Here is a 14168-nt window from a genome sequence, read left to right as displayed (position 1 = left end):
TGGGAGACAATAGGCTAGGTTTTCTCCCAATACTCCCAGGACAATATACTAATTTATTTTATGACCACCTAAAAAATATTTCAGAGTGAACCCTTTTAATCTACAAACGTAGGTTATCTTTATTGTTGAATAGCCTATGCCAAAGTTGTTTTGAGTTTAAATAGCCTGCTTATTCACTCGTTTTGTTCAGAGTGAAGACAATCAAAGTCACAATTCAAACCATCATAATTAGGTTGTTTAGCGATTTACAGTAGCCTACGATTTCGTTATTATCCTTTTCTGTAGGCAACTATCTATTTTTTTCACTCGGTGTTCAATTTGATTACTTCCGATGAAAATTCTGTAGATGGCGCATGTAAATCTAACTGAAATCGTCTAGTTTGCCTTAATTTTACGACATATATCCTCTTTTCGTCAATCTACGGTTTCGGTCTACTTTTCTACCTCATGCACGAGCAGACACGAAGCTGATTTAAGCCTTGTTTGAATAAACGAGGCCAAGATGCAGCTAACATAAGTTAATGGAACGGCTTCAGCCCCAAGTAAAAGTTGACGCTAGTTCAAGCCAGGTTATTTCTGTTAAGCGCCACCTTTATTAGCGAGCTTGGTGGAATACCCCCCTAGTCCTTCCAACTATCTCAGCTTTTGCGTTTGTTAGATAAAAGGCATCCTGTCCTGCTGTATTCCAATGAGAAAAAATCATCCACAAGGTAGGCTAAAGGCCCGAGTATGGTCGGGCGTCTGCGTCGTGCGCACGCGGCACTGGTGAGCGCGTGACGAGAATTGCGTCATTTTTACGGCATGCGTCGCGTCTTTGAGTCGACCAAAATTTAAGACCGCGCGTCTCTTTCACGCGTAGACTGCGCATGTGTGAAACGGAACTGCTGTAAAGACGCCGCTCCAGTAGGTGGAGCACGTACAGAAATAACGCTTAAAACGCAGCAAACAGAGACAGAAGAACACTTAAACTGGCGTTTCCTACACGCTAACGTTGTTATATGATGACAAAACATTAGTCTTTGAGTATTTTAATAGTCAGTTGTAAACAAAGACCTCATATGTAATCCAAGTTGTGTAAATGGACTGAAGTTCGCTCTAAATATATACTTTTATCGATTATGCTAACCGTTAGCATCTCTATGGGATTTCTCATACACATTAGCCATAAGCTAACCCATTAGTTTAGCTGTAACTTGGAATGCTAGCCAACGCGTGGTGTGCTGTGCCTGTTCTGGTGGATGATAAATGGAGAGATGTGAAGAACCAACTCATCAAACTTTTCAGCAAACATGAGAAAGTACTAGTGGTGCTTCTCCTCATCTAACAGCTGCATCTTTTGTGTATTTAAGTGTGGAACACTCCTTCCCTGGCTCTTCCTTAGTTCAGTGGTCGCACATCCTAGAGTATCACAGTTAATTCGTAGTGCGCCGGCGCTAATCTTGATCGGCTGGCGCGCATTCAGGACACAGACATTGGAGTATGCCTCTTATATTGACGCACGTCAAATGTCCAGTGCCGCGTGCGCGTGACGCAGACGGAGGAGTGTGCTAGCGCCTTAAGGGTCACGGTAATGCAGCATGCAGGAATATATATATATATGTCACGCACGAAACTTTGTTAAGCCAGCTCCATACATAACAATAGCTGCCGCGCGCTCTCCCCGGCCTCCATTTAAACTAAGGGCAAACCCATTCATTCGTGGCCAAAACGAATGAATGGGTTGGGAGCGTCGTCTGGCTGTGTCAGCAGAATGCAATACAGTTGGTCTCGAGGGGTTAAATAGCGCACGTTACTTGAATTTTAATCTGAAGAAGACCACACGGTCGAAACGTCATTCCTTTGTGCTAAAGAAAATAAAATAAAATAAAAAAAGGATTTCAAGAGTGCGAACCTTTTTCCATTTTTTATGATTTACTCTTGTTCTGCACCTTGACCGGGGATGTGCACAAACTTTTTTACTACACTTGAATTTTAAACCAGCTCTTCTCTTACCAATAGCCTATATCCTATAGCCATAATAATCAGATGTTATGTTCATTTTTGTAGGCTACACCTCACCGGCAAGCACGCACGCAAATGCTGGTTTTGCACATCTACAATAGGCTAATTCGCCAGGCTATAATAGGCTCAGGACTGTATTTTGCCTTTGTGCAACTTTAGTTGTGCTCAATCTAAATTATTGTCAGTAAGGATAGGTCATATTACCAAATGGCGAACCTCGAAAATTATTTAGGATAGAGCCGTGTCCATTACGCACTACAGTTATTTAGGCTATTGTTTTATTTGAGTGTTTTTGTCTACCATGGCAAACATATTGAAACGTTCGCTCTAAACTTATGTATTTCCAATCGGCTTTCACAATCAGCTACAGCTGCACTGATGATCACCATGAAAACTTGCAATGTCTATGCAGAACTGCTTTCACTTCCCCTAGTCGCGTAAGCCTAATGATAGCCTAATAGTTATGACATTAATAGCCTATTTAATGACCTCATGTCGGAATGGCACGTTGTTTGACAAAAAAAAGTGAAATACCGCCGAGTGGGGATATGTCGGAATGAACGGCGGATACCAGCTGGGTTGTAAAAACATTCGAAAACTCTGCAACTGCGATCTGAGATGCTGAGTGTCATGTTTCATTTCTCCGCTTGTCACCAGCGCGGTGTCTTCGGATTTTATCATGTTTTTCCGGCATGAGCCGAACCTGCATGTTATTAGGGCGGTCTTATCTTGCCCCCTTGCGGTTGCAGTTTTAATTACAAATGCTGAACCTTCGGGATTCCCGATGTGCAGCAAAGAAAGGAGCATTCTCAACCCGTACCATCTGTAATAACTGATCAATCCATATTCTGCACAGCTTTAGGTATGAAAGTATACACAAAAAGGACATTGGGCATTAGTTAGGCAAACCTTAGAGACAGAGAGAGTGCATGTGTGTATCTTACCCTGCAAGCCAGCACGCTCAAAGTTCTTTCATGAATATTCATGATGGGATAATTCTTTCCTTTATAGCGATTCACTTCCTAAAGACAAAAACAGGGCAAAACAATATTACAGAAATATCCATACAGTAATGTAATGTTCTACCACTGCTTGGTTGGATTTCCTATTGTGAAGAGTTCTTTATAACGTTTATTTCAAATGGCTCAGGTTACCGAGCTGCTCAAATAAACCTCTGGCTCTCACTCAAGTGGAGAACTATTGGACGATGTCCCTCCTCCCATTCCTCTGTCAAAAAGGCGATATCCAAAGAGATCACCAAACAGATTTTTGAAAACTTCCCTATGAAGAATAGCCACAAGTTTTAAACCGATCGTTGTTCGACTAATTTTAGATTCCATGTTGTAAATGGGTCATTCCACGCCAAATCAACCAGAGCCCACGCACTTGCGTCTCAAAAAAATCTGAAAAAAATACCATGTGTGCCTATGTTACCCAGGAGACACTCTGTAAAATGTTTTTGTGCTAAGATCAATACTTTTCAAGTAACAGCCAGTTTTACAGGGGGAGGGGGGTGTCAAATTTGTTCTGCCTCTTTTTTTTGTCAAAGTTCACAAGCTCATTGCTCAAGAACTAGAATCCGTAGGAGGCTCAAATTTTGCAGGCTGGTGCATAAATAGGAATAGTATGCAGTAAAATCATTACGAGTAGTCTGGATGATCCTGCATGGTCATAGCAGTCCCTCAAAGTTGATCAACATTTTATTGGAGTTTTTGGCTGTGTTCTGTTTAGGCCTTCAGAAGACACATTTTTACTCAACATAGACTCTTGGTTTTTTTTTCTTATTGAGATAAGTAGAAACACTCTCCGAAAAAGCAATGAAGAGAAAAGAAAATCCATCAGGGACTGAACAGCAGACCTCACAAGTTTGAAAAATAAATTTGGATCTCATATTCAGAGCACCCTATCACCTTGTGGGAATATACAAAGATTTTTTTTATATTTTTGTCTATAATCTGCATTACCTCTTCTTTTTAAAAACACCAATTTGACTTGTCTTATGCAAATCTTTCTTTTTCATTTCCCACCCTGAACAAGGGCAAAATGCACCATAGAGATCTATTGAGAGATTTGTTTTGTATAGGGTAACCACTAGGTGCCACTAAAATCACTGAATCACTGAAATTGCCGGGTGGGGACAAAACATATTGATCTCAATGGTGCATTTTGTCCATGTTTAGGGTGGAAAATGAAAAAGAAAGATTCGCATAAGACAAGTCAAATTGGTGTTTTTAAAAAGAAGAGGTAATGCAGATTAACAAAAAAAATATAAAAAAAATCTTTGTATATTCCCACAAGGTGTTAGGGTGCTCTGAATATGAGATCCAAAATTATTTTTCAAACTTGTGAGGTCTGCTGTTCAGTCCCTGATGGATTTTCTTTTCTCTTCATTGCTTTTTCGGAGAGTGTTTCTACTGATCTCAATAAGAGAAAAAAAATCAAGAGCCTATGTTGAGTAAAAATATGTCTTATGTAAGCCTAAGCAGAGCCCAGCCAAGAACTCCAATAAGATTTTGATCAACTTTGAGGGACTGCTATGACTATGCAGGATCATCCAGACTACTCGTGGTGATTTTACTGCATACTATTCCTATTTATGCACCAGCCTGCAAAATTTGAGCCTCCTACAGATTCTAGTTCTTGAGCAATGAGCTTGTGAACTTTGACAAAAAAAGAGGTAGAACAAATTTGACACCCCCCTCCCCCTGTAAAACTGGCTGTTACTTGAAAAGTATTGATCTTAGCACAAAAACATTTTACAGAGTGTCTCCTGGGTAACATAGGCACACATGGTATTTTTTTCAGATTTTTTTGAGACGCAAGTGCGTGGGCTCTGGTTGATTTGGCGTGGAATGACCCAAATGCCAACATTTCACATTGAGCCATCCCCAAACTTCCCACAAAGTTGGGGGCATGGAATTGTCCAAAATCTCTAGAATAATGCTGAAGCATTCAGAGTTCCTTTCACTGGAACTAAGGGACTCAACTCAGGGGATAGCCCCTTCCTGTTCCAACTGAACATGACTGTGCACCAGTGCACAAAGCAAGGTCTTGATGAACTTGACTCGACTGCACGGAGTCCTGACCTCAACCTAATAGAACACCTTTGGGATGAATTAGAGTGTACACTGAGAGCCAGTCTCCTTGTCAAACATCAGTGTGTGACCTCACACATGTGCTTCTGAAAGAATGGTCAAATCCCATAAACACACTCCTAAACCTTGTGGAAAGCCTTCCCAGAAGAGTTGAAGCTGTTCTAGCTGCAAAGGGTGGACTGACGTCACAATAAACTCTGGATTAAGGATGGGATGTGACTGAAGTTCATTTGTGAGACAAGACAGGTGAGCGAATACTTTTGGTAATATAGTGTATATATAATGAATCAGTCGGTCATTTTGAAAAGTAACATCATTTGTAGTGTTCAGTTGCTAAGCAGCAACTGATTTCTCATTTTCAAATCGGGCCATCGACTGGTTCAACGGACATTTAAACTGACCCAGGGGTTCACTTATCGCTACATTCGCATCTCTACCAGTCAAAACGGTTACTGATACATATTGGTGAATCTTTACACCCCTAATTATACACCTATAGATGTCTGAGACAGCATTCAATTTAGATCTGACTGCAAAGTTGTTAGCTTGGAAGTTCATATAACATTGTTTACATGTACAGTTGAGGCCAAAATGATTAGCCCCCCTTGTGAAATCAGACATAATCCTTTGTTTATGCATGAAAATTACCATTTCCAAAAATGTGCCTAGTTTATATGCTTACGAAAGAGCAAAGACAGCATGCCCACAAAGTTTGATGATCATTTTTTACTCATGCTCTGATTTGTGACAAGAAAAGGAAGAATTGACATGTTAAAAATGATTAGCCCCCAGACCATTAAAGGAACACTTCACTGTTTTTTCATATTAAACTACATTATTCCCTTAACTAAGACAAGTTGATACATACCTCTCACGTTTCAATGCGTGCACTCACTGACTCTGGCACGCGGCGCAACTTTGATAGCACTTAGCTAGCCCAATGTATTCATTAGGATCCAAACAAGGCGTTTTTCCACCAAAAACGAACATGGTGTTGAACTGGTGCTGTTCAGAATTCTTTGAACCGTGGTGCTATCTAGTGAACCAGCCCGCATTTACACCAGTTCTGAACCGAACCAAGGATGCGTCATCAACAATGGGTGGTGCATGCAAAAGCAAAAGTTAATGAGATGCATAAACTGGAGAATGATATGACCAGTTTTCCCATAGAAAGGACAGAAACTAGTTATTTAAAATGCTAGTCAACGTCAGCAGTGTCATGCTAGTTGAATCGTTTTGCTTACTCATGGCAACAGTTGATATGGACGGAAAACTCATGCTTTTAGCCTTCTCCCCTCTGAATTGCGCAATGACACGCCCACTCCGGTTTGCAGGAAAAACCAAGTATTTTTTGGTTCGACTTCCGAACCAAGGTGCCACGTTCCGAACCAGATTTTGTGTGGTGGAAACACGACGAATGGTTCAAATGTTGGTTCGCGAACGGGAACGGAGCTGGTTCTCTGTCGGTGGAAAAGGGCCTACAGAGATGAAGTTAGAAGCGACCAAACACCTCCATACAGTTACACGAGTAGTCACACGACCAAGTATGGTGAAAATAAAACGTGGTGCATTTGTAAGCAGGTAAGAGGGATAACTATATTGTGTGGCGCAGTAATATCATCACTCTTGCTCTTTCAGTTTCACTTTGGAGTGAGGATATTACTGCGCAGAGTCTAAGTGCTCCCAATGTTATTTTTTTATCCCAATGTACCTTCCTGCTTAGAAATGCACCATGTTTTATTTTGTCTCACCACACTTGGTCGTGTGACTACTCGTGTAACTGTATTTTAATAGGGAAAACATGGAGGTGTTTGGTTGCTTCTAACTTCATCTCTGTTTGGATCCTAATGAATGCATTGGGCTAGCTAAATGCTATCAAAGTTGCGCCGCGGGCCAGAGCCAGTGAGTGCACGCATTGAAACGTGAGAGGTATGTATCAACTCGTCTTAATTAAGGGAATAACATAGTTTAATATGAAAAAACGGTGAAGTGTTCCTTTAATAGTCAACAGGGTAGCCTTTCATTTCATTTCTTTTACTAGGTTGGCTCTTTAAACACACTTTAGCTCCAGCTCATCCAAAATGCATGGTTTTCTTGCATGGACTCACGTGCCACAGATTCTCAATGGGGTTGAGGTCTGGTCTCTGTGTAGGCCACTCCAACACCTTGATTTTGGTATCCTTTAGGGCGTTTTAGACCACTTTTCACTATGCTTTGGGTTATTATCATGCTGATCAAGGACCAGAGGGGTATTTCACAAAACCGAGATAAGGGATTAAGCCGGGATTTTTTGGTCATCCTGGATGAATTTACCCTTGACTTGGTTTCACAAAAGAGATGCTACATAAGTTGCCATGGGAATTTATTCTCAACAAACTTAGAAATCTTTGTACTTTGTAATGATGCCTCGCACAGCTGTTCTAGAGACTGTGAAGCATCTCGAAATTAGAGTATAGCCTTTCTCCATGGTATAGGCCTCAATGTTTTTCCTTCATCTTCAGCATGCCTGTAAAGGCAGTCCCCTCTCAGACAGGTGTTCATAATAATATTAACACCAGATTCTACATAATAACACTGGCATATGTTAGATTTTTTAAATTTTATCAGGGATGTAGGGAGAATTTTAGAGTAACGTTCCAAAATTTCAGGGGGGGGGGGGGGGGGGGTAATCATTTTGGCCTCAACGGAACTTTTTATCAAAATGGGACTCACCTGGTCAAAGTGTAACCCCACAATGACATATGGTCTTTCTGCCTGCTTGTATACTGTTTCCAAGAAGTCAACATGACCGATGTCTCACAATGTCAAGAAAGCTACATCATTTCAAAGATACACAGAATGAACTGACATGCATTATAAGAGTTCACAGATTAACATCACTCACAATCACCTCAGCTTTTGTTAAGTGTCAGTTACATTTGTGAAATGACAACTTAAAGCAGACCCCACCTCCCATAAAAAGGATACGGAAGAGATCAAATGCTCCAGCCACATATATGATTGTGTCTCCCAGTTGTGGCTCTTTCCCAGAAGCAAACTGAATGATTTTCTGGGATGTCTGCAGAAACTGTGACACACCTGTCCATGGACTGTGGCCTTTAGGACCCTGGGCAAATAGTAATAAAACCACCTCAGAACCATTTCTGAACACAATTAATAACAAATGACTTGCTCCATCGAGAGCAACGCTTTTACTTTAATATATAAGTAAACATCAGCACCAGATGTACAGTATGGTACAATGCAGGTAACATAAGCTTACTTTCAACATTAAGTAGAGTTATATATCCTATGTTCCACAGTCATGCTCTGTTTTCTTCATTATTATTTTTACTCAAGGAAACATTCTAACCTGTTATGTCTTTGCCATTAGTACATCTAATTCCAATTAACATCCACTAGTCATGGCTGCAGTCATGAAACAATAACATAATATAAACTTGTGTGCATAGCTTGATCATATAAATAATGAATAATCTCACCTTTCCGAAGTTGTCAGTGTGCTGTTGATAATCTGAATTATCCTGTGCAGGAGACAGATACAGAGAATGACACAATAGCAAAGGCAGAAATGCATACATAAGGAAATAGAGACACTTGCTTACCATGTTACTGTGATGTGCTTTAGTCATCAAAAGCATACGTCCCACCAGATCTGTTGTAGACACACCCTGGGTTCGTTTACATTCTCTGCAGAAGAGGGAGGATCATTACCTAGCATAACATGGCATATTTCCATGAGAAAGTTAGTCGGATGTCCTTACTTATATCTACCCATCTTCTTTACTTCTTCATATGTGTCCTTCCCATCCACAGTCAGTGTGATATCATCTGAGGAGACAAGGCATGCCATAAACCTTGGGTGTCTTGAAAGGCGCTTAATATATAAAATTTATTATTATTATTATTACCTCCGCCAAGGAGGTTATGTTTTCATCTGGGCCTGTCTGTCTGTCTGTCTGTCTGTCTGTCTGTTAGCAAGATAACTCAAAAAGTAATGGATGTATTTTGATGAAATTTTCAGGGAAGAGGTCTACGCTCTCTGAGTGCTTTTCTAGTTATCATTATAAACCTTCTTCCCTTCAGTGTTCAATTGATTGTTGTATTGCTTGGTCTGAGCCATTTTGAGTGGTTTAATTTAAAATTAATCATGTATTAGTTCAAGTTCAAGTATATTGTCATATACTCATGAAATGATTATGCTCAAGAGCCAGTGAGTGTGTGTGGGGAGGGTAATGGAAAGTGTGAGGGAGGGCGGGGGTGTACCGGTGTGTGTTTGGGGGAGGGTATGTTGTGTGTTTGGGTGGATGAAATGGTGTGTGTGTGTGGGTAGGAGTAAAGGCTCTTGCATGCTCCCGCGTCTGCGTCACGCGCACGCGGCACTGGACGTTTGACGTGTGTCATTCTAGACGCGTATACGAGGCATACTCCAATGTCTGTTGTCCTGAATGCGCGCCAGCCGATCAAGGTTAGCGCCTGCGCACTACGAATTAACTGTGATACTCTGGGCTGTGCGACCACTGAACGAAGGAAGAGCCAGGGAAGGAGTGTTCCACACAAAAGATGCGGCTGTTAGATGAGGAGAAGCACCACGAGTACTTTCGCATGTCTGCTGAAAAGTTGGATGAGTTGGTTCGTCGCATCTCTCCATTTATCATCCACCAGAACACGCACAGCATACCACACGTAGCATTCCAAGTTACAGAATAGAAACGAATGCGTTAGCTTATGGCAAATGTCTATGAGAAATCCCATTGAGATGCTAACGGTTAGCATAATCGATAAAAGTATATATTTAGAGCGAACTTCAGTCCATTTACACAACTTGGATTACATAGGACAGGGGTCGGCAATTAAGTTTGGCATCGGGCCAGATATTTTCCGAGCCATTACATAGCGGGCCACAAGTTCACAACCAAAACAATGGCTAATTTAATTAATTAATATCGGAGGAGGTAAAAATGACAGGCGCTCTTGAAATGACAGAGCAGGGACATTCAAGCAGGCTGATGTAGGTTAAATTTGTCGACTGGTCATTGGGGGCGCTATTATATGCCTGTGTCTTTAAAAAAATAATGATAAAAAACACCAGAAAAACATTTCCACGCGTTGCTGTTAGCTGTCAAAAAATGGCACTATGAAAAAATCTGAAGAGAAAAGTTAACAGCGAAAACAGGATCTTTAATGATGAATGGACAGAGAACTATGCCTTCATCCTCCCTAATTGTATTAATGCAAAGCCCACATGCCTGATCTGTAATAGGCCTACTAACGAGGGTTTCTCTGCATGCAAAGAGTACAAGACGGCACCACGAAAGTAAGCATGCTAATTTAAAGGTTGCGTTCCTAAATAACACGCACGCTATTAATGTTTGAAACTCGTGTTTTACTTTTCACAGTTCTATGTGCGTAAATTGCCTGTTTGATGTCAGGCCTGTTTAAAAGAAGTCGTGTTTTAATTATCACCAAGCCTATGTCCGTTGTTTGAATGACAACATGTGTTTTAGGGACTAGCTTGGAATTTGAGAACCAGCGCTGTCCACTGACTTCATTTGATTCTGCATGTTGTGCGTTCACGCTGCACCTCGCTGCGTGCTTCACTCGTATTCAGATGAAACAAATATCTAAGCATTTAGATTGATTGATATTCTTCAGTTCTGGAAAGTTACGTTTCAAAATAAAGAGCATGTTTGAGACTGGCAGTCCGATTTTTAAAAAGGTTTTTTTTTTTTTTTTTTTTTTCATTCTCTGGTTCAAAAGATCTCACGGGCCAGATGTTTTTTGCTTGCGGGCCGCATCTGGCCCGCGGGCCGCCTATTGCCGACCACTGACATAGGAGGTCTTTGTTTACTACTGACTATTAAAATACTCAAAGGCTAATGTTTTGTCTCCATATAACAACATTACCGTGTAGGAAAAACGCCAGTTTAAGTGTTCTTCTGTCTCTGTTTGCTGCGTTTTTTTTTTTTTAAGATATTTTTTAGGGCTTTTATGCCTTTAATCAGATAGGACAGTGTAGGGTGACAGGAAACGAGTGGGACAGAGAGTAGGGTGGGATCCGGAAAGGACCACGGGGCGGGAATCAAACCCGGGTCGCCGGCGTGCGGTGCAGGTGCCCCAGCCAGTCGCGCCACGACTGGGGCCTGTTTGCTGCCTTTCAAGCATTGTTCCTGTACGTGTTCTACCTACTGGAGGGGCGTGTTTACAGCAGTTCCGTTTCACACATGTGCAGTCTACGCGTGAAAGAGACGCACGGTATTAAATTTTGGTCGACTCAATAACGCAGACACAGGAGCATGCTAGCCGCTTAATAGGTGTGCGTGTTTGGGAGGTATTGTTAATTAGTGGAGAAGTGCAAATCCAGACGCTTTTCTAACCTCCATGTACACAGAAGTCACAGTTGTACTTGTCCAGGGTCTCCAAGGTGGTAACGTAGGGTGCCCCCTCTACAATTTCATCTACCCATTTGATCGCACGCACGATCTTATACCGTTCAGCTTGTGTGAAAACTGGAGGCCCTTTATGCTTTGCAATCTCTCCTGTGGAAAGTGTGGAAGAAACAAAGTGGGAGACATCAGCTACATTCCAGATAAAAAGTCAGAATTTCAACGCAAAGTATTTATTAAGAATAGTGAAATATAGAGGGGACTAAATACAAGAGCATGTCCATGTGTAAGTGTAACGGTAAAAGTAGATAACTTACGATCAGTGTGCACCCCCACTATAAGGTAATCTCCCATGGCTTTAGCTTGCCTCAGCTGGTTAGAATGGCCGTAGTGAACCATGTCATAACTGCAAAACAAAGAGGTTTATAATAGGGGGGGTATAAGTTTGTCCAGTTCTAAATATACAGTGACTGTAAAGATTATTCACCACTGTCCTCCTTGGATAATTCTACAAAATAAAATAATGATTCATTAAAAATATGTAACGTAAAATAAACTATTGCGTAATACACCCCTCCTTTAAAGAGGAACAATGCAGGATTGGCGATTTCATCTCTGGTTTCGGTTTCGTTTTTCGTTTTCGCTCGTTTTATGCTTGCATATTTCTCTGCAGAGCTTCCCCGACAGCTTTAACGTGTACAGTGGGTATAGTACAGTAAGTATGCACACCCATGCTAAAGTTGACTAAAAAGAGGAATATAAAATCATCTTTTGAAAATTGATTGTAATGCCTTAATTCAAAAACTGAGTAAAAATCAAACCGCTAAGAACACTAATTTTCTTTGGGATTGAAGAATGTATCGTAAATAGATAAATGTTCTTCCTTAAATACAGGTTGCATAAGTATTTGACCCCTATGTTAAATTCCCATAGGAGCAGGAGGATTTTTTATATGTTTTTATTTTTAAAGGCCAGCTATTTCATGGATCCAGGATATTATCCTGTTTGATTTGCATTGAGCTCAATGAGCATCAAACAGGCTAATAGGCTAACTGGAAAAAGCACCATGCCAATCTCTAGCTATGGTGAAGGGTATGTGATGATGTGGGGCTATTTTAATTCCAAAGGCCAAGGGAACTTTATCAGGATGCATAATATCCTGGATCCATGAAATAGCTGCCCTTTAAAAATAAAAACATATAAAAATCCTCCTGCTCCTACGATTTTTAACGAATCGGTAAACCGGTTTCAACCGGCTAATGAGCCTCGGTGGTCGGTCAAGAAAATTTGTAGTTTTCGCCATCCCTACCGCCGAGCTACTGCTGGCCTGCGAGCTGCCATGGTCTGCTGCCTGGAGTCTGGATCGAGCTAACATCAGCTAACATCAGAAGCTAAAGACAAACATCGCTGACGGGGTCCACTGAGTTGCTGATCTGCAGGATCACCCACGACTGTTCGACTTACTGTTCTGTGCTTATGCGTCTGGATTAAGCTATGCGCCATCAATGCCGTGGGACTTTGGATGCAGTCAATTGGACTACATTAACGTGGACTTTTCTGTTTTTGTTTGTTTTATTATTTATTTGACTTTTGTTTATCTGTCTGTCTTGTATGTCTGTGGTGTCACGCCTATTACGCCACTCCGTCTGACATGCCAACTTGCCTTTTGGGACAAGTGTTTTTTATTAATCTATGTTATTTTATTATTTATTATTTTTTGTTTGGTGTCTGTCTTTGTATGTCTTGGTGTCACGGGTACGCTGGCGATTACGCTGCTCTGTCCGGCATCTTTTGTCTTGTGTTTTGTTATTTTGTAAATTTATTTGTTCATTGTTGCCACAGGTACGCTGGCGACTACGCCACTCCATTCGGCACTGTCTATGTCTTTGCGAAGCGCTTTGGGTTGTGCACGTTAAATGCGCTATATAAATAAAATGACTTGACTTGACTTGCTAATATTTGAAGGTGGTTGCTAGGTAACGGCAAACAAACAAAAATATCGTATTTCTTGATTTTGCTTACAGCAGTGTTCATTTTGGCGGCTATTTTAGATTTAGTCTTAGTTTTAAGACGAAAATGCTTTTTAATTTTAAATAATAATAAATTAGATTAATAAATTAGAAACACCTGTGGTCATGTGACACTTTCTCCTTCAGTGAACAAGAGCTGCAGTGGCAGCACGAAAGCTTTGACTTGGCTTTTTAACTTTTGTAGTGAGTACTGTTAATAAAACCGTTTATATTATGCTTTTTAGTTTTAGTGACATTTTAGTCATTGTTCACCCCTAAATTTTGGTCTAGTTTTAGTCGACGGAAAGTCCTTACACTTTAGTTAACTTTAAGTCATTACTTTTAGTCAAAATGCAGGGATTAAGGTGCTGTGTCCACCAAACGCGTTTTTTACAGCCAGAGCGCCCTCAACCTCCTTTTCTCGGCGCTTCGATAAGTATTTATTGTTGCTAAGTTACCAAAACCAGAGACGGTTTATAACGAGAAGTGACATTGACGAGCCCGGCGCTGTTCTAAAAGTTGAACAGATTTCAACTTGTGCGCTCTGAGCGCTGCGGTAAAAAACAGTCAGGCCGAGAGCTTTTTTCCGCCAAGGGCGCTCAGCGCTGTGAACGCTGAGCTACATAGACTTTACATTGAAAATTGTCGCCGTCGGCGCAAAAAACGTGTTTGGTGGA

General features: G+C 41.0%; 1 protein-coding gene across 1 annotated transcript in view; it reads right to left on the bottom strand.

Annotated features, from left to right (window-relative positions):
* Positions 1-14168, bottom strand: part of LOC134095674 (ethanolamine-phosphate cytidylyltransferase-like) — a 30895-nt gene that overhangs the window by 11043 nt on the left and 5684 nt on the right. Inside the window, exons 2-9 of the mRNA XM_062549337.1 lie at positions 11800-11888; positions 11474-11635; positions 8861-8927; positions 8702-8786; positions 8579-8620; positions 8064-8202; positions 7809-7891; positions 2946-3023 (exon numbers count right to left, since the gene is read on the bottom strand). Of these exons, the coding sequence (XP_062405321.1) occupies positions 2946-3023; positions 7809-7891; positions 8064-8202; positions 8579-8620; positions 8702-8786; positions 8861-8927; positions 11474-11635; positions 11800-11888 (745 nt within the window). The remainder of the gene's footprint in view (positions 1-2945; positions 3024-7808; positions 7892-8063; positions 8203-8578; positions 8621-8701; positions 8787-8860; positions 8928-11473; positions 11636-11799; positions 11889-14168) is intronic.

Source organism: Sardina pilchardus, chromosome 1 (genome assembly GCF_963854185.1).
Source record: "Sardina pilchardus chromosome 1, fSarPil1.1, whole genome shotgun sequence".
Lineage (NCBI taxonomy): Eukaryota > Metazoa > Chordata > Actinopteri > Clupeiformes > Clupeidae > Sardina > Sardina pilchardus.
This window is presented reverse-complemented; position numbering and strand designations above follow the sequence as displayed.